Here is a 26,942-nt window from a genome sequence, read left to right as displayed (position 1 = left end):
ACTGGTACAGTATACAGTATACAGTGGTACAGTATACACTGGTACAGTATACACCGGTACAGTATACACAGATACAGTATACACTATACACTGATACAATATACACTGGGCCGTTATCTCTATTTTCCCTTGATGTGCTGTCTTCAAAGTACATGGACACTTAGTGAACATCCCAACCACAGTTAATGCAAAGATTGGTGGTCATTTGGCCATAGCTCACTCAGATATGACCTTCCAAACTATAGTTAATTTTGACACAACCTTTTTGATATTTGAAAGTGTTGAGACCCTGCTGGGCCCTTATTGAGGCCAACAAAATTATGATACTTACATTTCTAGAGAGGAGAGATGTTGGGCTATCAGATGCAAAAAGAGTTTTTGAAATTGGAAGCAAAAATATTTTTGACCAAAAAAAGGGCCTTTGATTAGGTCACATTGGAGGACTACTGTGACTTTATCCATGGGCGAATCGAGCAGAAATTTCGGGGCTGATAGTATGAAAGATAGGCCTTTTAAACAAAAAAAGAATTTTTAAAATCGGGGACAAAAAGTTTTTTTCGCCATAACCCCTTAGGTTTTTTTTCTTGGCGAAAAAAACTTTTTGTCTCCAATTTTTAAAATTCTCTTTTAGATCAATGAAGACAAACTAGAAACTAAAACTCACCAAGTTTGAGTTCGATTGGATTATTATTAAGCTCACACAGAAAGGTCAAAGTTGAAAAACATCATTTTGAGACCTTTTCGAACAAAAAAAAATGTTTTGCCCCAATTTCAAATATTTTTTTGTGATGGCCCTTTATTTACTTACCGAGTCCAAAAATGTAAATCATTCCTTCTGGTGACCCATAATAACGCCACAGCAGTGGATCAAATTTGGAAAAATTGGGGGGCGGTGTAGAATGATTTTGTTGCGTTTTCTATTAAGCACTAGCATGACCTAATTCAGAGTCGTTTATTCGAAATTTGTGACTTATAGTGTTGAATATATGAATTTCCAGGTATACTAAATATTAATTTGTACATGAATTTTTTGCAATAATGATCTAACAAATAAAATCAACCTTAATGTAATTGGGAACATCAAGTTCAAACCGTCGCATATAGAACAAACAAGAACACATTTTTCCAAAATGTATATTTTTATTTGTCTCATTAGAAGATATCACATGCATAAAATGTCAAGAAAAAAATACCATGCACTCAGCCTCATGCATTCTAAGATTTCAATATGCGATACAGTATACACTGGTACAGTAAACACCGATACAGTATACATTGGTAGAGTATACACCGGTACATTATACACTGGTACAGTATACACTGATACAGTATACACCGATACAGTATACACTGGTACAGTATACATTGGTACAGTATACACTGGTACAGTATACACTGATACAGTATACACCAGTACAGTATACACCGATACAGTATACACTGATACAGTATACACTGGTACAGTATACATTGGTACAGGATACACTGGTACAGGATATACTAGTATTGTCTTAACTGGTTGAGAAATAAGAACGTAGTAAATGAAAAAAAAAACGAAACATGAAGAATTAACGATGTCATAAATCTCAAAGCGTAAGTACAGATCCAACTGCGTCTTGGTGTTTTAGTAATTGATTATCGTTTTGAAAAAAACACAACAGATATAAACTTCAATCATTAATACAGGATACAACATCTATCAAATAGGAAAAAAATTATGCATAGTTCAAAGGTGACTTTGGTGTTGCAGAGACGCGTACAATATATAGGTCTATCAAATAAGGTACATGTCATTTTTAGTGTATGTACTTATAATAACCCGACCTGGATTTCTAAAAGTTTTCATTTATAATTTTCATTTAATTCACAATAGTAAAGCATGATGCTCAGTCCAGTGGTAAAATATCAGTGGAAGTTAATCTAAAACCGACAGTAATAATATAACCACTGGACAGGTAATATAGTATACCTTCTACCTGGACAGGTAATATAGTATACCTTCTACCTGGCCAGGTAATATAGTATACCTTCTACCTGGACAGGTAATATAGTATACCTTCTACCTGGACAGGTAATATAGTATACCTTCTACCTGGACAGGTAATATAGTATACCTTCTACATGGACAGGTAATATAGTATACCGTCTACCTGGACAGGTAATATAGTATACCTTCTACCTGGACAGGTAATATATTATACCTTCTATATCACACCTGGACAGGTAATATATTATACCTTCTACCTGGACAGGTAATATAGTATACCTTCTATATCACACCTGGACAGGTAATATAGTATACCTTCTATATCGGGGAACTTCATGGTAACATCTTGTTTACATTAGTAAGTGTTGTCAACGTGATTATGTTTGTATTAAGTCACTAACCATAGCAAAAGTAAAATGTGCTGATCAAATATTAATGTATCAAATTAGATTTGAACATCAACCTAAGTAAGTCATAGAATTAGTTGTCTAAAAAATAATGTCAATACAACAAACAAAATATGCAAATCAACAAGACAATGCCACACTGAAGTCAACTGATACTAAAGACATACGTAATGGAATGTGTTACAAAAAAGTGGCTATTACTGTACACATGTACAGGTCTATGTTGGCGATAGCGTTTTCATTTCCTGGACATAGTATAATCCTCATAGACAAAACATTATCGAAAAGGAATATTGGATTGATAGCCCAATATACCATTGCAGTGATTTAAAATTTTCCAAAATGTACACAACATAACACAGCATGGATGAAAATCTTATCATATTGTACCATGTACATTACTGTTGTACAGTTCATAACAAACCAGTATAAATTGATAACAGTAAGAACAAAGTCTACCATTGACAACCGTTCGGGTCATTCCATCAAATCGTTAAATTAATCAGAGACCATTCAATGGAGTGATATGATGATGAGAATTCCCGAACGATTTCTGATTACAGCTTTTCAACATAAATTTATCACTGTGTGCTCAGATAGGAAGGAGTCTTCTGTGGAAGAAACCCGAGTACACAGAGAAAACTAATGTGGTTGGGCAGATGACCCCCAAAATCTTTTACAACACAGTATCGGGGAATTGTACCCGTTGATCTAGATACATGTAAAAACAGTGTACATGTGTTAGATCATCTAGATACATGTAAATACAGTGTACATGTTTACATGCGTCATCTAGATACATGTAAATACAGTGTACATGTGTTACATGTGTCACCTAGATACATGTAAATACAGTGTACATGTGTTACATGTGTCATCTAGATACATGTAAATACAGTGTACATGTGTTACATGTGTCATCTAGATACATGTAAATACAGTGTACATGTTTACATGCGTCATCTAGATACATGTAAAAACAGTGTACATGTGTTACATGTGTCATCTAGATACATGTAAATACAGTGTACATGTTTACATGCGTCATCTAGATACATGTAAAAACAGTGTACATGTGTTACATGTGTCATCTAGATACATGTAAATACAGTGTACGTGTTACATGTGTCATCTAGATACATGTAAATACAGTGTACATGTTTACATGCGTCATCTAGATACATGTAAAAACAGTGTACATGTGTTAGATCATCTAGATACATGTAAATACAGTGTACATGTTTACATGCGTCATCTAGATACATGTAAATACAGTGTACATGTTTACATGTGTCATCTAGATACATGTAAATACAGTGTACATGTGTTACCTTTGTCCCACCCAATCATGCTCCATACATTTCCATCATTAAACACAACAAACTATTATATCGCTACATTTTACTTCATATCTTGACATGATATATTGAGGACCAAGCATATTGATGTAAAAAAATATTATAATATCGCGCAGAGAGAACTATGTTCTATTCCATAAAAATGTCTCTTAGAGAGAAAAAAACTGATATTCACAGGATATCACTTGATCAACCCTTAAATAGATAAAGTATTCACATGACAAAATGGCACTTGATAGATATCTGTAGAGTTACTAGTACAAGGTAAACAGTGATTCTATATACAACAAAATATTTATTGTCGAACACAAATAACGTCAGCAACATCCTGGTCATTACAGAGGTGTTACCTATTTATACAGCCAAGGTAACTCCAGGAGGAGTAGGTTTGTAACATAGAAGATACAAAAATGTATATATAAATTGTTGATCAAATGAAACTATACATGTATTACCAATGCACACATCTCTCTTCATTATGACTGATCCACTCCAAGACAACTGTTTTGATTACATCAAAAGCGTTTTGTTTAAGAAATGGATATAATATATATAAATCCTGCTTTTTGGTACTGACATCTCTATTCGTTTAAAGATTCTTCTTTTAAATTGTATAGTTTATGAGATCACATATAAGTACAATGGAGCACGAGGTAAATTGCTTAATTAACCGACAACTGTATTGGATTTATATCATAAACAAAACAAAATAAAACAAGAAAATCTGTAGATTTTATATCCCCTGCTTTCCTAACATATTTCTGAGGTTCAGAGTAAACAAGGTAACTAAAGATGGACAGAGGGATGGACGAACCCAAATTAATATCCATATCTCGGAGAAAGCTAAGGATAAATAAAAATAAATGTACTTTTATTTCCTATATTTTCAAATAGCATTAAAAATGTCAGATATATTTACCATGTGTGATTTACGTTCAAAATCATTTCGAGATCAAATTTATCAATATCATTAGCAAAAGCTGTTGAGACAGTCTTATACTCGGCCCACTTTCTCTATGCCATTACCCTTTATATCAAATTGCAATATCTTGGTTATTATAATAATTTTCCAATGGTCTTAGTAGTTCATAAAATAAATTATCTATGTTAATACGAAAATAGGCATGGCATTTGTTAGTAAACACATACACTTGGAACAAATATTTCGTGAAGTACAAATCAATGTTTACATCTATACATGTTCAAAAACAAGAAAAATGTTTGTATTCACACTCTTTACGATGGAAACTGAGGTTCATGAAAATCTATACAAATGTCCAAAACAGTTTTTTCAAAGAAAAAAAAACTGAATTTGACAGTACAAACATGTGACATCATATACTCTTTGTAAATTTTCTAAATCAAATTGAAGGATTGAAAATTAACATTTGTGTTGTGGCCACAAGAAGTAATATTTAACTTTGAAATCAGTTTTACAAAATTTTAAAATATTTTGTTGGAAAAGTACGTGTCAAAGAATTTTTGAAGAGCAGCATAAGTGGTATAGGGTATTTTGAAGAGGTCGTCCAGGAAAGGAATAGAACCTCATATTCTGTCATTACCCTGTGTGTAAGAGACCAAAACATCACCTAGTATAAACCATCGCTTAATATACCATATACGGTATGCAGGAATATAATATCTTATAAACTAACAAATTCGAGAAAGGTGGTCAAAATTTTTGGAAATAAAAAGAAAGCAAAAATATCTTTTATATATGAATGTTTATGATTGAGATGTCAAAAAAAAGTTTGTAGCAATTTAAATGTCTGGTATAATACATTTACTGCTGATTGCAGGGAGCTATGATATTTGTCTATCCAATGCATTTCATCGCCCAAGGGAAATATGACTTTCCGCATCATTTCTCCTTACAATAAGGGCAAGAAATACAGGACACATGAAGAATCAACATAGACTTGACGGTGATAGGGGGCAGGGATCGTAATGGTAACATTAGAAACAAACACTGCACATACCCTACACATACTTTATCACATACTGATATATGCAATTTTTGTAGTTGTATATTTCTGGGTTTTTTTCTATATGAAAACATATTAAGTAGGGAACTGAAATAACTTGAAAATAACCCCTATAAAATAAATGTTAGAATTTCGATACTCAAAACTAGTTCTTTCCTCCGACTTTGTTTGCAATGCGTTGCAAAAATAGGTTTGTGCTGAAGTCTTTCCGCTTGATTCCATTGGGGTCTCGGCAAATCATATTTCCGTCACATATGTATTCATGTGGGCAGCAGTATTTCCCATCAGGACAACAAACAGCCTGTAACGTACAATTTATATCAATATAGCTAATATGTCAAAATATCTGGCACGAAGAGTGTTTGTTAAATCTGAGTGAAAACATAAGACGATGGAAGAAGGATCTTGGCGCTCACCATAGACTGATCTTAATTTGTTCTGTGTATGATCTTTTCCCTACTTTATTGATCTGATAACAAAGAGATCATACAAATGAATTGTAAGAAAAATATTAGAGAAGTTTGTGAATTAAAAATAGCAAAGCTAAACTGGAACTGTATGCCATTGCTTTTTGGATCAGACTCAAAATCAAATGGGCACAACAAGGGACCAAGGGATACTACATATGAAGTTTGGAACTCGTTTTGTTTTCTGGATGAGACTTAAAGTCGTACTAGAACACTGACAGGACAGCAAGGGCCCCATCATGTGGCAAGGGGACAAAATATACGTCATACAAATCAACATGATACGTCAGTAAGGGCCGCATCATGTGGCAAGGCAACAAAATATACGTCATACAAATCAACATGATACGTCAGTAAGGGCCCCATCATGTGGCAAGGGAACAAAATATACGTCATACAAATCAACCTGATACGTCAGTAAGGGTCCCATCATGTGGCAAGGGAACAAAATATACGTCATACAAACCAACATGATACGTCAGTAAGGGCTGCATCATGTGGCAAGGGAACAAAATATACGTCATACAAATCAACCTGATACGTCAGTAAGGGTCCCATCATGTGGCAAGGGAACAAAATATACGTCATACAAATCAACATGATACGTCAGTAAGGGCCGCATCATGTGGCAAGGGAACAAAATATATGTCATACAAATCAACACGATACGTCAGTAAGGGCCGCATCATGTGGCAAGGGAACAAAATATACGTCATACAAATCAACCTGATACGTCAGTAAGGGCCCCATCATGTGGCAAGGGAACAAAATATACGTCATACAAATCAACATGATACGTCAGTAAGGGCCGCATCATGTGGCAAGGGGACAAAATATATGTCATACAAATCAACCTGATACGTCAGTAAGGGCCCCATCATGTGGCAAGGGAACAAAATATACGTCATACAAATCCACCTCTATATTTGCTGGTTTAACAGATATGAAAATCCTGCTTTATGTGCTTACTGTAACACAAGAGGCCCAGAGGGCCTGTATCGCTCACCTGGTTTCATGAGATATGAAACAAGAATGAGGCTTTTAAATATATTTGTCGCTGGTATTGCTATATCAATATATCATAAACATTTTATATGGGTACATGTACATTGGTTTCATTATAATTCTAAAAATGTAAATTTTGCCAAATTGACCCCTTTTGGCCCCACCCCTCAGCCTCCCAGGGGATTAATCCCAACATTTGTACAAATTTGAGTACCCACCCCATAAACATGCTACCATACAAATGCAGTTTTTATGTCAAGAAGTACAATCAATCAATGAAATGAAATTGACTTTGAGTGCAACCCCATAGGGATTGCTACCACACAAATGTAAGTGATATCCATTGCTTAGTTTCAGAGAAACCAATTAATTGACCCCTTTTGACCCTGCCCTCTGCCTTCCGGGGGGTCAGCTCCTTCCTTTATAAAATTTTGAATCCCTACCCCCAAAAGGATGCTACCAGTCAAATATAAGAGATATCCATTGTTTAGTTTCGGAGGAGAAATCGTTTATATCAAATCTGCCAAACTGACCACTTTTGGCAACACCCCCTCAGGCCCCACCAGGGGGTCAGCCCCGTCATTTGTACAATTTTGAATCCCTACCTCAAGGGGGTGCTACCAGGCAAATATGGGTGATATCCATTGCTAAGTTTCAGAAAAAAATTGTTTATATCAATTTAGCCAAATTGACCCCTTTTGAATTTTCTTCTCAAATTCCACCAGTGCGATTCAGCACAAAGTTTGACAATATGACTATGAGATTGTACTGACCAAGTTTTGATTTCATGGCGTTGGTCTGAAATCCAATATGGCCGCCATGACGTCATGGCATAAAAAAAAAAGCATAAATGCCCATAATTCAAAAAGTATTCATTTTACAGGGGTCATGTTATTATGTTATTTGTAGATAATGCCTGGCTCTAACTTTTACTCACCAAAAGTTTTAATGTCAGAGGTCAAATAAAAGAGTTCGCTATAGGGTCAAAGGTCACCAAATTTTCAACTTTTTCATTTTATGAATTTTTTTATTACTCGATGCAGTATGTCATTCTGATGATTTTGGTACCTTCGGTTTTTCATTAGCACTTCCGGTTCAGGTAGTACGCCATTTTCAAAATTTGCATGATTGTGAAATCATTAATAAATCTTTAAACAATATCTTCTCAAAAACCAAGGGACCCAGGGACTTTATATTTGGCCTGTAACATGCTTGGGTGAAGGGCTACCAAGTTTGTTCTAATGAATGACCTTGACCTTCATTCAAGGTCACAAGGAGTAAAATAGTCTAAAATCTTTAAACAATTTCTTCTCAATAACCAAGAGTCCTAGTGAGTTGTTATTGGGTCTGTAGCATGCTTGGGTAAAGTACTACTAACTTTGTTTCAATGAATGACCTAGACTTTCATTCAAGGTCACAATACGTTGAAATAGTCTTAAATCTTTGAACGATTTCTTCTCAATAACCAAGAGGCCCTGGGACTTGATATTTGGCCTGTAACATGCTTGGGTGAAGGGTTACCAAGTTTGCTCTAATGAATGACCTTGACCTTCATTCAAGGTCACATGGCGTCAAATAGCCTAAAATCTTTGAACGATTTCTTCTCAATAACCAAAAGTCACAGGGAGTTGATATTGGGTCTGTAGCATGCTCGGGTGAAGTGCTCTCAAGTTTGTGCAAATGAATGCCCTTAACCTTCATTGAAGGTCACAGGACTCAAAAAGGCTAAAATCTTTAAATGACATCTTCTCAATAACCAAGAGTCCCAGGGAGTTGATATTGGGTCTGTAGAATGCTAGGGTAAAGGGCTACCAAGTTTGTTCAAATGAATGACCTTGACCTTCATTTAAGGTCACAGGAGTCAAAAAGGCTAAAATCTTTAAACGTCTTCCATATTTCACCAAAAACCATTGAGACTCAATTTGGTCTAGAGCATCTGACCAAATTTAATCAAAATCCATTCAGGTGTTCAATTTCTGCTGATTGGCCCTATCCCTCCCACCCGAAGGGGATTACACCTTCCATTTAGATCTCCTTTGCCAAATACTTCACCAGACCAAATTTCATCAAAATCTATTTAGGTGTTCCTGAAAAATAGCGATTTACAGGAATTGTTGATGGATGACGGACTGGCAGAAGACAGATGTTGTGTCATGGTATAAAACTCACCAGACCTTCAGGCCAGATTAGATAAACATAGTAATTTTTACCTTGACTGAGACACAACAACCCTGAAACTTTAATTTGTCTGAGATATTAGGGTCCTTTTTAATAACTGTGTGAAGTTTGATCAAAATTTCTCAGAGAGTAAAACTTTGTTCAACCCCCTACCCCTATTTGTCCAGTGTCGTTGGTGTGTTGTTTTACCTTGGCATATGGGCAGCAGCCGTATTTTCCAGTCGGATCCTTGCAGCAGGTGTTGGTATCAGGGCAGGAACCACCCCCTGGGCAGTCTACAGATGTGGACACAGGCTCATTATCATAAGCAGCAGGACCGATCAAAGCAAAGGATGGAGACAAGTTTTTGACCGATACCGATGCACCTTTCTCTAACCAATCCATTGACAAACCATCAGAATTTATGCACCTTTCACTAGTGGTGTTACATTTTGAGTTCTTTGGACAGCAGTGCTTCTTGTCATCACAGCACACAGCCTTTAGAAATGAGACATACATCAAATTAATATTTAAAACACAAACTTAACGTTTACTACATGAAAAACAAAAAAAGAAACATTGTATTGTAAAATACCACAAATGACAGACATTGGCATTCCTGGGTAAAATTTCTACCATTCAAGAAAATACAGTTTAACTTATTGGATTCCAGACAGACAAATTATATATGTTGGCCAGTCTGAAACATTAAAAAAAAGGTCATACATATCAATAACACCTTAAATATAGTAATAGATTAAACTAGATTACTGACATGTCAGTGAAGGCCCCGCAAGGTCTCTGTGTCTAGACAGTTGGAGTGTGGAGATTATACCCGTGACGTGAACACTTTAATTCTATCTAAAGTAAGTGAGAGCTTAACCTTTAACCTTCAAGACTGAAAAGCAATTGTAAGCAACCACTTTAAGAAAAAAACATTTCTATATCTAGCAACATTGAACTTGACCTTTGACACAGAAAAGAATTCCCAAGCAAGCATTTTTATAAGAAAGCACTGTTTGATGTTTGAGTTTGATCAGCCACAAATGAAACTCATGTAATTGAAAGGAAATGGATTTTCTATCTATAGCTACAATGACCTTCACTTCTGACCTATAAAACTATAAGAAAGCTTTAAAAAAGAAAGAGTTCAGATTGGCCATAACAAGCTCTAGATTTTGCACGGAAGGTGATTTGCTTAGTTAGTGACAGTGACCTTGACCTTTGAATCTGAGCAAACTCTTCCAAGAAGGAAGCACTGTATGAAGTTTAGATTACGTCAGCCCAAGGAAACTCAAGTTATTGCTTTGAAAATGATTTTCAATTAATAGGAACAGTGACCTTGAAGTGCTGTATGAAGTTTGAAGTAGATAGTTCTGAAGTATCAGTTTGATTAGCAGAGGCAAACTTAAGTTATTGCATGAAAACTGATGATTTTCTATATTTACCGACACTGACCTTGATCTTTTACCTTTAAAACAGATAAGCTATCCAAAGCAAGCACTTTTAATAGGAAAGCTCTGAATGAAGTTCAAGTTATATTAACCCAAGGAAATTGAGTCAGATGGACAGACTCTATGATTAATATATGGCAAAATGCCAAAATATTGAATATAAAACTGCTGTGTTGTACTTCTTGCATGGACTTGTCATATATCATATAAAACTGCACCATACAGCGCTAACGTCCTTCTAGGACTTGTCAATAATATAAAACTGCATCATACAGCTGTAACGTCCTTCAAGGACTTGTCAATAATACAAAAGTGCACCATATAGCTGTTATGTCCTATGATTCTTCAGTTATTCTAGTGGCGAAAAGTGTGGAAGCCCATAGTGGGTGTTTGGAAAACAAAAATAGACCAGAATGAATGGAATTAACCCAATAATAAGATTTTTTTCTTTGTAATTCTAGAAATAATAGCAATGATGTACTACCAAATGTATGACAATGATTTCCGTGATCTTCAAGATAGGTAATATCAGGAAACAAAGGTAATTAGTATCTCCCCGATAGGTATGTACATTTGTACATCGTCATTAAGGTAAGTATCTCCCCGATAGGTATGTACATTTGTACATCGTCATTAAGGTAAGTATCTTCCCGATAAGTACGGTATGTACATTTGTACATCGTCATTAAGGTAAGTATCTTCCCGATAGGTATGTACATTTGTACATCGTCATTAAGGTAAGTATCTTCCCGATAGGTATGTACATTTGTACATCGTCACTAAGAAAGAGTTTTTAGACTTCACTTCTCCTACATCGTCATTAAGAAAGAGTTTTTAGACTTCACTTCTCCTACATCATCATTAAGAAAGAGTATTAGTCTTCACTTCTCCTAAGCATTTAGACTTCACTCTTTCTAAGCATTTAGTCTCCAAGTTTCTAAGCATTTGTGAATTATCATTTGACTTTGACAGTAAGAGGCCTAGGTGACTTACTTCCGGACGGGGACAACAACCGTATTTCCCAACGCCTGTCAAACAGCATGTGTTTCCAGGTGGACACGTGGATTTGTCATCAGGACAAATAATATCTTTTAATACCTCCACAGGTTGGCTTTCAGTTTTGTCCAACCAGTTCATAGACAAACCATTGCTAGCAGTACACTTCCCATGAGCTGTGTCACATTTCGTGTTGTGTGGACAACAGTGTATATCATCCTCACAACAAACAGCCTGCAAGAATGGAATCAATATCAAATCAACAAGGTCATAGTGGTTCATTTATATCTCTCTGACAACACTAAAATGGATGTGTAATGGTAACAATGATTATGAAGGATGGACCAAACCGTAAAACCTGGCTTTACAATGTCTTCTTTTATTTGAAGGGCAGACATAATGAGGTTTGAATCAAAACCTGTATAAGAATTTAAGAATTACTGCAAGCACGTGGGCCAGTCAGAAGACACAAGGACTTTCTAAAGCGACAAAAAAAAAAACAACATAAAACAACAACATACAGAGAAAAAATAATGGGACTGAAAAAGCGCTCATAAAATAGCGTGGTAGTCGTCTTTTGAGGAAGTCGTTAAATGAGGTTTCAATGTACGTACTTTGTACATGTTCAGTATTAAATCAACAAAAATGTTAGAGCTGTACCTACATTAAGTAAGCATTAACAATAGTCAGTATTGTGACGTCATCATAATGGATAGTATTATGATGTCATAATTGAATTAAAGATAGATAACTCTATTCTAACAAGAGAGAGATATAGCTATAAAAGCTGATAAGTGATTGATGTTGACTTGCAAGTCATAAATAATTACTAGTAAGGTAATTAACAAAAGCTCTATATATATAATATTATTGAAAATGAATGCTACAAAATATCAAAGTAGATTTAGGCTAAGGTACAATTGCTTAAATATCTTGCTATTAAGTTCAATGTTTTCTCAGTCCAAGGCCTGTTGAAGGAAAGGTCCTCTCTTAATATGGCCTAAAATAACATCCCATGTGGCATGGATCCCTGCCATCCTGGGTAGATTCTTCATAGTACATCTATACCTCTAATAGTTCTGCATCTGCTAGGTCATTGTGTTGGGACGATAATCCATGCTTGCAGTTCACAGAGTCCTTTTGATGGTTAGTTCTTATATGGTAACAGAATTATAATTCTATTATATTTCTATATGGTAGCTAGTAACATCACAGATGTATTTTTAAATGATAAGTATTTGGTACATGCAAAGTTCTTAATTCTTCGTCTGTGAAACACAATTTCTACCTTTGTTAATAATGTCATAGATAACAATGTATATGGGCCCACATTTTTAGTACTTTAGGGGTAGAAATACTCTACAACTTTGTCCTGAAGAAGCCCATTGTATGGGCGAAACCGGTAGACCAAATAAATATCCAAGAACCCTCAAATCCTGTTGCTTGTTGCGATTGAATTCTAATGATATATTGCCCCACTTTCTCAATCGCCCTGCATACTCAGAGGTATCCAAGCCGGGATTACGGAACATACAGAACCTAAATTACATGAATGGCGTTGGCTCTTTTCCCGAAGATTACATTAAGTAAGTTTACAATAACTCACAGAGTATTGGCGTGGACATGAACTTGCGCAATGAGAAGGAGGTTCAAATCCGCATTATTTTGTCTCCAAGATTAAACATCAACTTAACACGTTTACAGTAACTTACAGAGAATTGGAAGTATTCAAATACATATCTACATACAATAATAGTATTACTTACATTCGGCTGAGGGCAGCATCCGTATTTGTTCTCTCCCACTTTACAGCACGTGTCACCAGATGGACACTGAGAATGTCCATCAGGACAAATGACATCAGGTGATCTAGCTGTAGGTTGGCTTTCTGTTTTCAAAAGCCATTCCATGGACATGCCGTTATTTTTCGTACATGTTCCTGAAACAGTGTCACATTTGTAGTTGTGTGGACAGCAGTGCTTCTCATCGGCACAGCAAACCGCCTGTGTTATCAAACAAAAGACACCAGATTTTAGTTTTTTTCAATACAACTCAAGAGATAAATATAATAGAGTCAAAATAATGAGGCAACTGCATACTACAGCTGTTCCCTCTTTCCTTCCCCAAACTACTATCAATTTCAAAACTTTCAATATTGGATTTCAAAACAATGTCATGCACATGTATATATTCCCTTTTCTCTCTCAACAAATCAGGAAATCATGTTTCTGTTACGTTGTAGTTACAACCATACTCTCAATGATCATCTTTAATCATATAAGTAAAATGTCAAGACATTACAATCGAAATGAGAAAAGCTTCTGAATAACGTTTGAACCAAAGGTATTTCTGGATTTCAGATTTAATGAAGCCTTCAGGCAATCAGAGGACATGAAGACTTTAATAACTACCAATTAATAAAAAGGATCAATAGTAGACAAGAATATACATCATGTAATGTTAACATCTTTAAATTAGCGGAGTCAAATTTTAGCGCAAACACAAAAGAAACGTAAAATATGAAATATTAGCGTGGACTTGAACTTGCGCAATGAAGAGTAGGTTCAAATCCAGAATAATTTGTCTCTTAAATTGAACATCAACTTTAGTCAAGGTGACTAAAAGTAACAGGTCGCAATAATGCGATCAATTAACGTTAATTAGTCGTCTTTGTAAATTTTAGAAGTAATCATAATACGGAATAACGGGATTACTGAAGCGACCAAAACAAAACAATATAGAGAAAAATAATGGGCTGAAAAAGCGCTCGTAAAATAGCGGGGTGGTCGTAATTTGCGGTAGTCGTTAAATGAGGTTTCAATGTACGTACTTTGTACATGTTCAATATTGAATTAACAACAAGAGGCCCAATTGGCCTGTATCGCTCACCTGGCTCTACAGCAAATTTGCAGTTGATTGAGGACATTTCTACAGATACTATGCTGATAACAAATTTATTCAAATATCAGGGTAAGCTAGGTTTATTCATGTCAATCTATTTTCTAGTCCTTCATTCCAGCATACTATTGGCCTAGTATTGGGGCTTGGTGACTCTTGGCTATCGCAAGATTTAAAAATATTTCACCTCTATGACCTTGAATGTAGGTCAATGTCATTCATTTGAACAAACTTGGTAGCCCTACACCCCAGCATGCTACAGACAGGCCCAATATCAAGTCCCTGGGCCTCTTGGTTATTGAGAAGTTGTTTGAAGATTATAGCCTATTTGACCCATGTGACCTTGGATGAAGTTCAAGGTCATTTATTTGAATAAACTTGGAAGCCCTTCACCCCAAAATGCTACCAGCTCAATATCAAGTCCCTGGGTCTCTTGGTTATTGAGAAGTTGTTTGAAGATTATAGCCTATTTGACCCATGTGACCTTGAATGAAGGTCAAGGTCATTTATTTGAACAAACTTGGTAACCCTTCACCCCAGCATGCTACAGGCCCAATATCAAGTCCCTGGGCCTCTTGGTTATTGAGAAGAAGTCATTTGAAGATTATAGCCTATTTGACCCAATTGACCTTGAATGAAGGTCAAGGTCATTGGTTTGAACAAACTTGGTAGCCCTTCACCCCAGCATGCTACAGACAGGCCCAATATCAAGTCCCTGGGCCTCTTGGTTATTGAGAAGAAGTTGTTTGAAGATTATAGCCTATTTGACCCCTGTGACCTTGAATGAAAGTCAAGGTCATTTATTTGAACAAACTTGGTAACCCTTCACCCCAGCATGCTACAGGCCAAATATCAAGTCCCTGGGCCTCTTGGTTATTGAGAAGAAGTTGTTTAAATGAAAAGTTGACGCCGGCCGGACGGCCGGACGACGGACCCCGCACCACGGCATAAGCTCACTTGCCCTTCGGGCAGGTGAGCTAAAAATGTTAGAGCTGTACCTACATTAAGTAAGTTTACAGTAACTTACAAAGTATTGGCGTGGACATGAACTGGCGCAATGAGAAGGAGGTTCAAATCCGCATTATTTTGTCTCCAAGATTAAACATCAACTTAACACGTTTACAGTAGCTTACAGAGAATTAGAAGTATTCAAATACATATCTACATACAATAATAGTATTACTTACATTCGGCTGAGGGCAGCATCCGTATTTGTTCTCTCCCACTTTACAGCACGTGTCACCAGATGGACACTGAGAATGTCCATCAGGACAAATGACATAAGTTGATCTAGCTGTAGGTTGACTTTCTGTTTTCAAAAGCCATTCCATGGACATGCCGTTATTTTTCGTACATCTTCCTGAACCAGTGTCACATTTGTAGTCGTGTGGACAGCAGTGCTTGTCATCGGCACAGCAAACCGCCTGTGTTATCAAACGAGAGACACAAAAACATCAACTTTGTCCGGGTGACTAAAACTAACAGGTCGCAATAATGCGATCAATCAACGTTAATTAGTCGTCTTTGTAAATTTCAGAAGTAATCGTAATACGGAATAACGGGATTACTGAAGCGACCAAAACAAAACAATATAGAGAAAAATAATGGGCTGAAAAAGCGCTCGTAAAATAGCGGGGTGGTCGTAATTTGCGGTAGTCGTTAAATGAGGTTTCAATGTACATGTACTTACTTTGTACATGTTCAATATTGAATTAACAACAAGAGGCCCAATTGGCCTGTATCGCTCACCTGGCTCTACAGCAAATTTGCAGTTGATTGAGGACATTTCTACAGATACTATGCTGATAACAAATTTATTCAAATATCAGGGTAAGCTAGGTTTATTCATGTCAATCTATTTTCTAGTCCTTCATTCCAGCATACTATTGGCCTAATATTGGGGCTTGGTGACTCTTGGCTATCGCAAGATTTAAAAATATTTCACCCCTATGACCTTGAATGTAGGTCAATGTCATTGGTTTGAACAAACTTGGTAGCCCTTCACCCCAGCATGCTACAGACAGGCCCAATATCAAGTCCCTGGGCCTCTTGGTTATTGAGAAGAAGTTGTTTGAAGATTATAGCCTATTTGACCCCTGTGACCTTGAATGAAAGTCAAGGTCATTTATTTGAACAAACTTGGTAACCCTTCACTCCAGCATGCTACAGGCCAAATATCAAGTCCCTGGGCCTCTTGGTTATTGAGAAGAAGTTGTTTAAATGAAAAGTTTACGCCGGCCGGACGGCCGGACGACGGACCCCGCACCACGGCATAAGCTCACTTGCCCTTCGGGCAGGTGAGCTAAAAATGTTAGAGCTGTACCTACATTAAGTAAGTTTACAGTAACTTACAAAGTATTGGCGTGGACATGAACTGGCGCAATGAGAAGGAGGTTCAAATCCGCATTATTTTGTCTCCAAGATTAAACATCAACTTAACACGTTTACAGTAGCTTACAGAGAATTAGAAGTATTCAAATACATATCTACATACAATAATAGTATTACTTACATTCGGCTGAGGGCAGCATCCGTATTTGTTCTCTCCCACTTTACAGCACGTGTCACCAGATGGACACTGAGAATGTCCATCAGGACAAATGACATAAGTTGATCTAGCTGTAGGTTTGCTTTCTGTTTTCAAAAGCCATTCCATGGACATGCCGTTATTTTTCGTACATCTTCCTGAACCAGTGTCACATTTGTAGTCGTGTGGACAGCAGTGCTTGTCATCGGCACAGCAAACTGCCTGTGTTATCAAACGAGAGACACAAAAACATCAACTTTGTCCGGGTGACTAAAACTAACAGGTCGCAATAATGCGATCAATCAACGTTAATTAGTCGTCTTTGTAAATTTCAGAAGTAATCGTAATACGGAATAACGGGATTACTGAAGCGACCAAAACAAAATATAGAGAAAAATAATGGGCTGAAAAAGCGCTCGTAAAATAGCGGGGTGGTCGTAATTTGCGGTAGTCGTTAAATGAGGTTTCAATGTACATGTACTTACTTTGTACATGTTCAATATTGAATTAACAACAAGAGGCCCAATGGGCCTGTATCGCTCACCTGGCTCTACAGCAAATTTGCAGTTGATTGAGGTCATTTCTACAAATACTATGCTGATAACCAATTTATTCAAATATCAGAGTAAGCTTGGTTTATTCATGTCAATAAATATTCTAGTCCTTCATTCCAGCATACTTTTGGCCTAATATCAGGTCTTGGTGACTCTTGGCTACGGCAAGATTTAAAAATATTTCACCCCTGTGACCTTGAATGTAGGTCAATGTCATTCAGTTGAACAAACTTGGTAGCCCTACACCCTAGCATGCTACAGACAGGCCCAACCTCAAGTACCTGAGCCTCTTGGTGTTTGAGAATAAGTCGTTTGAAGATTATAGCCTATTTGACCCATGTGACCTTGAATGAAGGCCAAGGTCATTTATTTGAACAAAGTTTGTAGCCATTCACCCCAGCATGCTACAGGCCCAATATCAAGTCCCTGGGCCTCTTGGTTATTGAGAAGAAGTCGTTTGAAGACTATAGCCTCTTTGACCCATGTGACCTTGAATGAAGGTCAAGGTCATTTATTTGAACAAACTTTGTAGCCCTTCACCCCTGCATGCTACAGGCCCAATATCAAGTCCCTGGGCCTCTTGGTTATTGAGAAGAAGTCGTTTGAAGATTATAGCCTATTTGACCCATGTGACCTTGAATGTAGGTCAAGGTCATTTATTTGAACAAACTTTGTAGCCCTTCACCCCAGCATGCTACAGGCCCAATATCAAGTCCCTGGGCCTCTTGGTTATTGAGAAGAAGTTGTTTGAAGATTATAGCCTATTTGACCCCTGTGACCTTGAATGAAAGTCAAGGTCATTTATTTGAACAAACTTGGTAACCCTTCACCCCAGCGTGCTACAGACAGGCCCAATATCAAGTCCCTGGGCCTCTTGGTTATTGCGAAGAAGTTGTTTGAAGATTATAGCCTATTTGACCCCTGTGACCTTGAATGAAAGTCAAGGTCATTTATTTGAATAAACTTGGAAGCCCTTCACCCCAAAATGCTACCAGCCCAATAACAAGTCCCTGGGTCTCTTGGTTATTCAGAAGTTGTTTGAAGATTATAGCCTATTTGACCCATGTGACCTTGAATGAAGATCAAGGTCATTTATTTGAACAAACTTGGTAGCCCTTCACCCCAGCATGCTACAGGCCCAATATCAAGTCCCTGGGCCTCTTGGTTATTGAGAAGAAGTCATTTGAAGATTATAGCCTATTTGACCCAATTGACCTTGAATGAAGGTCAAGGTCATTTGTTTGAACAAACTTGGTAGCCCTTCACCCCAGCGTGCTACAGACAGGCCCAATATCAAGTCCCTGGGCCTCTTGGTTATTGAGAAGAAGTTGTTTGAAGATTATAGCCTATTTGACCCCTGTGACCTTGAATGAAAGTCAAGGTCATTTATTTGAACAAACTTGGTAACCCTTCACCCCAGCATGCTACAGGCCCAATATCAAGTCCCTGGGCCTCTTGGTTATTGAGAAGAAGTTGTTTAAAAATTTAGCCGCCCAAAAACCCAATAAGGAATAATTTTTTTAAACAAAGCCCTTAAAACTGGCCCTAAATCCCGGTTCGGTTAAAGAGGTTTTTTTAAAAAATTTACCTATTGACCCTGTTTTTCAATATTTTTTTAACAAACAAGCCCCCCCACTGGGCCCCTTAAATCCCTCCCGGTTAAAAAGAAATTTTTAAAAAAGTTAAGGGCATTTACCAATTGCCGAAAAAAAAATTTTTTTAAAAACATTTTAAGCCCTAGGTTTTACCCCAATTTTTTTTTGGGGTCTTTTTTGAAAATTTTTTTGGAATATTTTGCCCTGGCCCTTGGAAAATCAAGGGTTTTTTTTAAAAATTTTAACCCTTCCCCCCTGAAGTAATCTTTTGGGTCTTTTATTGAAAAAAAGGGTTTAGCCCCCCCCCGGAGACAGGAAAGCCCATTCCCCTCCTGGCTTTTTGGTTTAATTAAAAGTTTAAGAATTAAAAGTTTTTGGGGGACAAAGGGAATTAAAAGAGTTAAAAAGGTATTTTTTTGAAAAACTTTTGGAAAGCCGGGAAACAAAAAAACCCTACAAATTATTCAATTCCGGGGCGTCTTTTTTTTATTCAGAATTCCCCAAAAACAAAAACCCAAAGGACTGTGGGGATCAAGGGGGTTCTTTTTTTCAAAAGCCTTCCCACCCATTTTGTACACCCCTAACCATTTCCCCGGGTTTTTGGGAGCGGGCTGGAAGGGGGTTAAAAAGAAGCCAAAAAATTTAACTTTTGACAAAACCTGAATTGCGTTAAATTTATTTGTTTTGAAAACCGGTACTTAACCCCAAAAGGGGGTTCTAAGGGAAAAAACCAATAAAGTTGGGCTGAAAAGGGGGTGTAAAAATCCCTTTCCCGGGATTTGGGGACCCAAGGTTTTCAGAATGAAAATTTTGTACATTTCAAGAATTAACCAGGGCCAATCCTTTCCTCCCGGGGTCTCTTTGGGTTTATTAGGAATTTTAAGATACTATGCCATACTTATTAAAATCGGTCATTTTTTGCAACTTTTTAGCCTTCACAGCATCTACCCCCAATTTTGGGTTTGGGCTTTGGGGGGGGATATGAAATTTAAAAAAATTTACCCTTTACCGAATGAGGTCAAGTCATTTTTGAAAAAACCTGGTACCCTCCCCCCCGGGCTACAACAGGCCCAATATCAAGCCCCTGGGCCTTTTGGTTTATTAGAAGTTTTTTGAAGATTATGCCTATTTGACCATGTGCCCTTTGGGATAAGTTAAAGGGTATTTTTTGAAAACTGGAAGCCTTCCCCCCAAAAGCTGGGCCCAAATCAAGTCCCGGGCTCTTGGTTATAGAAGTTCTTTGAAGATATAGCCTTTGACCATTGACTTTAATGAAGTCAAGGGTCATTTTTTTGAAAAACTTGGTACCCCTTCACCCCCACTGTAAGCCCCAAAATCAAGTCCTGGGTCGGGTTTTTGAGGTTTGAAGAAAAAGCCTTTTGACCCATTGACCGAATAAAGGGGTCAAGGTCATTTTTTGAACAAATTTGGCCCCCTTCCCCCCGCTGTACACCCCATATCAATCCCCGGGGGCCCTTGGTTAAAGGAAGGTTTTAAAAGATTAAAAGTTGACCCTTGACTTGAAAAAAGTAAAGGTCATTTTTTTGAACAAATTTGGGGACCCCCCCCGCGGCACGGGCCAATATCAAGTCCCTGGGCCTTTGGTTTTTAAAGTTGTTGAAGATTATACCTTTTTGACCCTGTGACCTGAATTAGCAAGGTATTTATTTGAACAAATTTGGAAAACCCTTCACCCAGCAGCAAAGGGCCCCAATATAAAGTCCCGGGGTTTTTTGGTTTTTAAAAAGTTTTGAAGATTTAGCTTTGCCCAAAACCCCTTTGAATAAGGGTCAAGGTCATTTTTTGAAAAAATTGGAGCCCTTCCCCGGGGGTTTAAACGGGCCCCAAATATCAAGCCCCGGGGCTTTTGGGTTTATTGAGAAGAAGTTTTTGAAGTTTATGCCTATTGACCTTCCCTTTTGAATAAAATCAAGGTATTTTTGAAAAAATTTTGGCCCCCTTCCCCCCAAAATGCTACAGAAAATTAAAAGTCCCGGGGTCTCTTGGTTTTCAAAATTTTTTTGAAGATTTAGCCTATTTGACCCCATTGCCCTTAAATGAAGATCAAGGTATTTTTAAACAAATTTGGTACCCTTCACCCCAGCATGCTCGGGCCCCCTATAAAGTCCCGGGCCCCTTTGGTTATTGAGAAGAGTCATTTGAGATTATAGCCTATTTGACCCAATTGCCCTTTGAATAAGGTCAAGGTCATTGTTTGAAAAAATTTGGTAGCCCTTCCCCCCCGCGTGCACGCAGGCCCAAATAAGCCCCTGGGCTTTTGGGTTATTGGGAAGAAGTTGTTTGAAATTTAAGCCTTTTTGCCCCCCTGTGACCTTGAATGAAAGTCAAGGTATTTATTTGAAAAATTTGGTAACCCTTTCCCCCCCCGCTCTACAGGCCCAAATAAAGTCCTGGGCCTTTTGGGATTGAGAAAAAGTGTTTAAATGAAAAAGTTACGCCGGCCGGAGGGCCCGGACGAGGCCCCCGCCCACGGCATAAGCTCATTTGCCCTTCGGGCAGGACTAAAAATTTAAGCAAATATAATTAAGTTACTACAAATGTCCGTGACGAATTGGCGAATCAGAAAGTAACAATAATTTGTTCCAATTAACAAACTTAACATTTACTACTTACAGAAATTGAAATTCAAATACACTATTCAATATAACTTACATTCGGAGGCGATCCTTTTTCTCCAATAACGAATGTTCTATGGACACTGAACGTCCATATGGTATCAGTAAGTTACTGAGTGTTTTCAAACCCAAACAAGGCTGTAATTGTTTAACGAAAAATCAAACTGTGTCACTTGAGTTTAGAAGAGTCAAGCACAAACCCTGGTTATAAAAAACAAAAATAATTTCGGAATAACTAAAAACAAATAAGCAAGGGTTATCAAGTTAATTATCGTATTGAAATTTAAGAATCGTAAGATAACGGATTAAGCAAATAAATAAAAAAAATGGGTGAAATGCTACTAAAAGGCGGGGATGTAATTGCTTCATTTAAAAATTTTATTACTATAGTTTATACTATTCAATATTGATAACAGCAATTCTGCATTACTATTGGCTCAAATTTGAATTATTGAGGCATTCAAATCTATCATAAATCATTAATTATGGCATCTTGGGACTTTGTAACATTGCTAGTCCCTATAATTAGTCCTTGGACTATTGGGTAGACCTTGCTTCAAATTAAAAATATTCACCCTTGGCCTGATGATCAATGGCATTATTAAACCGGAACCTACCAGCAATACAGCGCCAATTAAGTTCTAGCTTTGTATTGAATGTCCCTTACATATAAGTAATTTACCTTGACCTTGGATTACATGTCAACATTTGATAAACTGGACCCTTCCCGAAAATGTACTAGCCAACTTTACCTGGGCTCATACTAGACTTGTTTGAAATAGCCTTAACCCGTTGAACTATTAAGATAGGCTTTGCCATTGACTATGTACTTCACTCTATCTACGGAACCAATCACCATCCAACTTGGTATTCCAAGAGTCTTAAAGTTATGCATTTGACCCATTGACCTAATGAAGAAGTCTTTATGAAATTGGCGCCTTACCCGGTGCCGCAAGCAATACAAGCCTGGCCCCTTGATTAAATTAAATTTAAGTTGCCTTTATCAAGTTGACTTGAATGCAATTAGATTTTGAACAGATAGTTACCCTGACCCACCTGACAGGCCCACATCAGGCCATATATTCCTTGCTAGTAATAAAATTAGAGCATGTACATTGAGAAGTAAGTATTAAGAATCAACTTGAGTCACTCGCATAGGGTCAAAATCCATATGGCTCGGTTTTAATTATCTGACAGCATTAAAAGATTGAAATTATTCACTAAGACTAAATAAGTATTTGAACATTGGTACCTTACCACGTTACACCAGCAATCAAGTCCGGGCTTGATGAGAAGAATTTCTGACAAAACTAGTTGACCTGCCTGAAGAACATCAGTTTAAAGCATACAGGTATGCCCATTCAGCAAATCGTAAACCATTAACTTGCTACTTGTAGTTGGAATTGTTTCGTAATGAAAGTAAACGCCGTTATTGCACAAAACTCAATTACCGTCACAAACAAGCAATTGAAGTGATAAAACTTATAATCATGTAAATTTAAGTAATTAGATAGGCATATTAGCTCAATCAAAAGAAACAATTTGCCAAATAAAAATACAGGGTGGTGTATTGGTAATGTAATTTCATTTAAACATTCAACATCATAATTGACTGAAACAAGCATGGCTTTCTCCCTCTACTTCTTCAGAAACTCAGTACTATTGGACAATACCAAATATCGAAATGTAGTTGGTTTTCATTCAATCTTATTCATCTTCTTATTGCCTAAATGGGCTGGATTGTTACACAAAAAATTTCCCCCAGAGCTTGAAAACCGCCCTTGAACGTGAAAAATTGCCTGCCAGTAGAGCAATTTCAATACTTACTTGTTGTAAGTTTGATAAATATGCCTTGCCGTACCTAGGCAAAAAATTTGTTTTGAAAATAATACTAACCCCTTAAGCGTATTAGTCAACTGCAGTTATTCAACATTATCATATTCATACATTGGTATAAGTTGGAAATTACCAGGCCCAGGGATTGACCATGTCCTTGCAGAGTCAAGTTCAGTTGACAAAACTGTTAGCCTACCCAGAACAAGCCATATCAACGGGTGTGGTTTATTAAAGTCTTAATTTGCTCAGACCCATCAATTGGCTAATATTAGGGAGTAAGTTTGTAACAAAACGTCCCTTTCACCTGTCAAAGGCCCAATATCATGACCTGCTGTTTCGAAGATTTGAAGTATAGCCTATTACCATGTCCATTGAACATAATAAGTTTTTGAAAATTGGTAACCTACCCAGTGCTAGCCAAAACTGGGTCTTGGTTATTGAACCTTGAACCTACAAAACCAATTAGCCTGGACCTATTATTGACAATTGTATTTGAAATGCTTACCCACGAATGAATAGAAGTTATTATGCAAAATTTTAGACCATACCCGCATACTTAAGTACTGGCTTGTAATTGACGATTGAAGATCAATGTCATCCTTGAATAAAGGTCTTTTAGCTCTGGCTTACTATCCAGCCATACTAAGGCAAATCGTGGACACTTGTACTTGACATTTTTAAATGCCTCAATACCTGTACTTAACTAGACTTTATTGAAAAAGTCCACACCCTTCTGCAATACAGTCCAGTTCTTAAAAGCGACTACCAATTACATGGCACCATGTACTGAAAGCTCTGGTTATTGAAAAATTGTTTAACTTGACCCGGCCGTAGCCGGACACTCTGAACCGCCCGCATAACACTCCCTTGGCTGGACTAAAATTGCCATGCCTATAATTTACAGTATTTAATAATGGAGTCATTACCGCCAAGAAGGTCAAATCGATCTGGCTCTGGTATGAAACAAATTTAAGATTACATTGAATTACCTGAAAGGAAATGTCAATACAATTATCTAAAATTACTACTTCGAGGCACTGCTAATTTTCATTACCTAGTGACCTATGATGGACAGTGAAGCATTGAAAGGCTCGCACTAGATGCCTGTTTGCTAAGCTTCATGGACTCGAAATTTCGTACATCGACAGTACGTACATTAGTTTTAGGTAGCTTTCATGCCGAAACCTTGTTCAACGAAGACCAAATCATTTGCTGGGACTAATCAACAGTTCAATGCATTACAACTTAATATTCTTGTAGTTTCAGAAGTATCCAAACAAATAAATCTCAGGAGCTGTCGTCAGTTTACCAAACGAAAGATGAATCGGATTAACGGTCACGACGAAATAGGCAGTGTCTTTAAGTGTATCGTTTCGAAACTTATGCAAATCAGTTATACTATTACAACATTCAATCTGTAAAAAAAGGTCCAATGGACTTAACGTATTCATGTAAAAAAATTCAAGTCTGAACAATATACGAATTAGCCAACTAATACAATTGTTAATTAATTAAGGTAGTCCATAAGGTTAATCATTCAACTAATTTAGCATCATACCTATTGGGCCTGATAAAGGCATTGGATCAGTATGCGATAAAAAATATTGTACGTAATAGGTTTCAATGTATCTTCAACTTTTGTACTGCCCGAATTACAAGACTAATAGTCATCCGCTTGGTTATGAGACTGAAATTCACCCATTGCCATGGAGGCATTCATATTGATTACTTGAACTATTAACTAAAATACGGAAAGTCCGGTTCTTGTTATTCAGAGCTATGAAATTGGCCTATTGAATGTGAATTGGTATCAGATTTTGAACAAGTACCTTTAACCCTTACCTAAGAGCATATTAATCTTACAACTTGGTGCATAACCTCATTAACATAGCCTATTAGCCCAAGGACCTGATTGAGTAAGTATTGTTTGAACAAATTGCTACTACCCCACGTGCTCACTGGCCAAATCAACCTGGGCCTTTCATTGAAAATCTGTTAAATTGCCTTTACCTGACCTGCAGGATATAGCCGATCTTTGTAAAAACATGTAACTAATTCAAGCTTGGACCCATCACATGCCAGGCTCTGTAGTAGCTTGATTGTATAAAGTAAATACGGACGACGACTGACCCAAACGGATAAGCCATGCTGTAGTGGCTAAAAATTGCGTTAACTTACCAAAGTTCATGAATTCAAGATGCGGCATAACTTGATGAGAGAGGTTAACTTCGAATTTGCCTAATTAATCAACTAACCGTTTAATCTGTACAAAAGTTATAATTCATAATATATTCACAATTGGTTGGCACCTTTTCTTCCATAACAGTTCCCATGGAATAGAAGTCATCGGACAATGACTCATTCACAGCTTGTATGCATTTTCAAAGCATCATGGCAGCCGTATTTCGTTTCAAATTCATTTGTAGCTTTGGCACACAGCATGCCAAGCAAACCGCCTGTTTATTAAAGAAGATAAACTATCAACTGGTGACAAATATGTCCTGAATATGCATCAAAGTTTTGATTTTGCAAATTTCAAAGTACTGAAAGGATACGGCATTACTAAGAAAGCCAAAACATTACCCTAAATAGGCCATAAAGCCCTGAAATGGTGGTAATTGTAGTTTAAATGAGTTGACCTGTGACAGCATTATTACATATATAACCTTAACCAGCCTGCTACAGGGCCATGCTCAAGGGCAATCCTGATAATTTCTACAGAATGCCTAATAAAGTTTAGTCAATACGGTAAGTAGGATTCTGCACTATTTCGTAGCCTTATCCAGTCATTGCCTAATGGCGGTGACCTTGGTACCAGATTAAAAATATTCACCCTATACCTTAATGTATCATCATTATTTGAACAAACTGTGAGCCCTACACTCCAGCACTACGAGGCCAATCAAGTCCCTGGGCTTTGTTTAGAAGTTGTTGAAATTAACTGACCCTTGACCTTAGAATTCAAGGTCATTATTTGAATAACTTGAAGCCCTTCCCCCAAATGTAAAAGCCCAATTCAGTCCCTGGGCTTTGGTTACAGAAGTTGTTAAATTTGCTTTGACCCTGAATGAATAAGTCAT

The 26,942-nt window shown here is 37.2% G+C and overlaps 1 protein-coding gene across 3 annotated transcripts in view; it reads right to left on the bottom strand.

Annotated features, from left to right (window-relative positions):
• Positions 1-1,119: 1,119 nt before the first annotated feature.
• Positions 1,120-26,942, bottom strand: part of LOC117344269 (multiple epidermal growth factor-like domains protein 6) — a 90,962-nt gene continuing 65,139 nt past the window's right edge. Inside the window, exons 15-21 of one of the 3 annotated variants that reach the window (XR_004536140.1) lie at positions 17,227-17,463; positions 15,902-16,138; positions 13,583-13,819; positions 11,814-12,050; positions 9,577-9,864; positions 2,267-6,038; positions 1,120-2,172 (exon numbers count right to left, since the gene is read on the bottom strand). Coding sequence is in view for 1 of the 3 variants with exons in the window: in XM_033906958.1 (XP_033762849.1) it covers positions 5,883-6,038; positions 9,577-9,864; positions 11,814-12,050; positions 13,583-13,819; positions 15,902-16,138; positions 17,227-17,463 (1,392 nt within the window). In the remaining 2 variants the exon portion in view is untranslated. Of the gene's footprint in view, positions 6,039-9,576; positions 9,865-11,813; positions 12,051-13,582; positions 13,820-15,901; positions 16,139-17,226; positions 17,464-26,942 lie in introns of all 3 variants that reach the window. The other 2 variants (XR_004536141.1, XM_033906958.1) reach the window with 2 other exon arrangements.

Source organism: Pecten maximus, chromosome 15 (assembly GCF_902652985.1).
Source record: "Pecten maximus chromosome 15, xPecMax1.1, whole genome shotgun sequence".
NCBI classification, from domain to species: Eukaryota; Metazoa; Mollusca; class Bivalvia; order Pectinida; family Pectinidae; genus Pecten; species Pecten maximus.
This window is presented reverse-complemented; position numbering and strand designations above follow the sequence as displayed.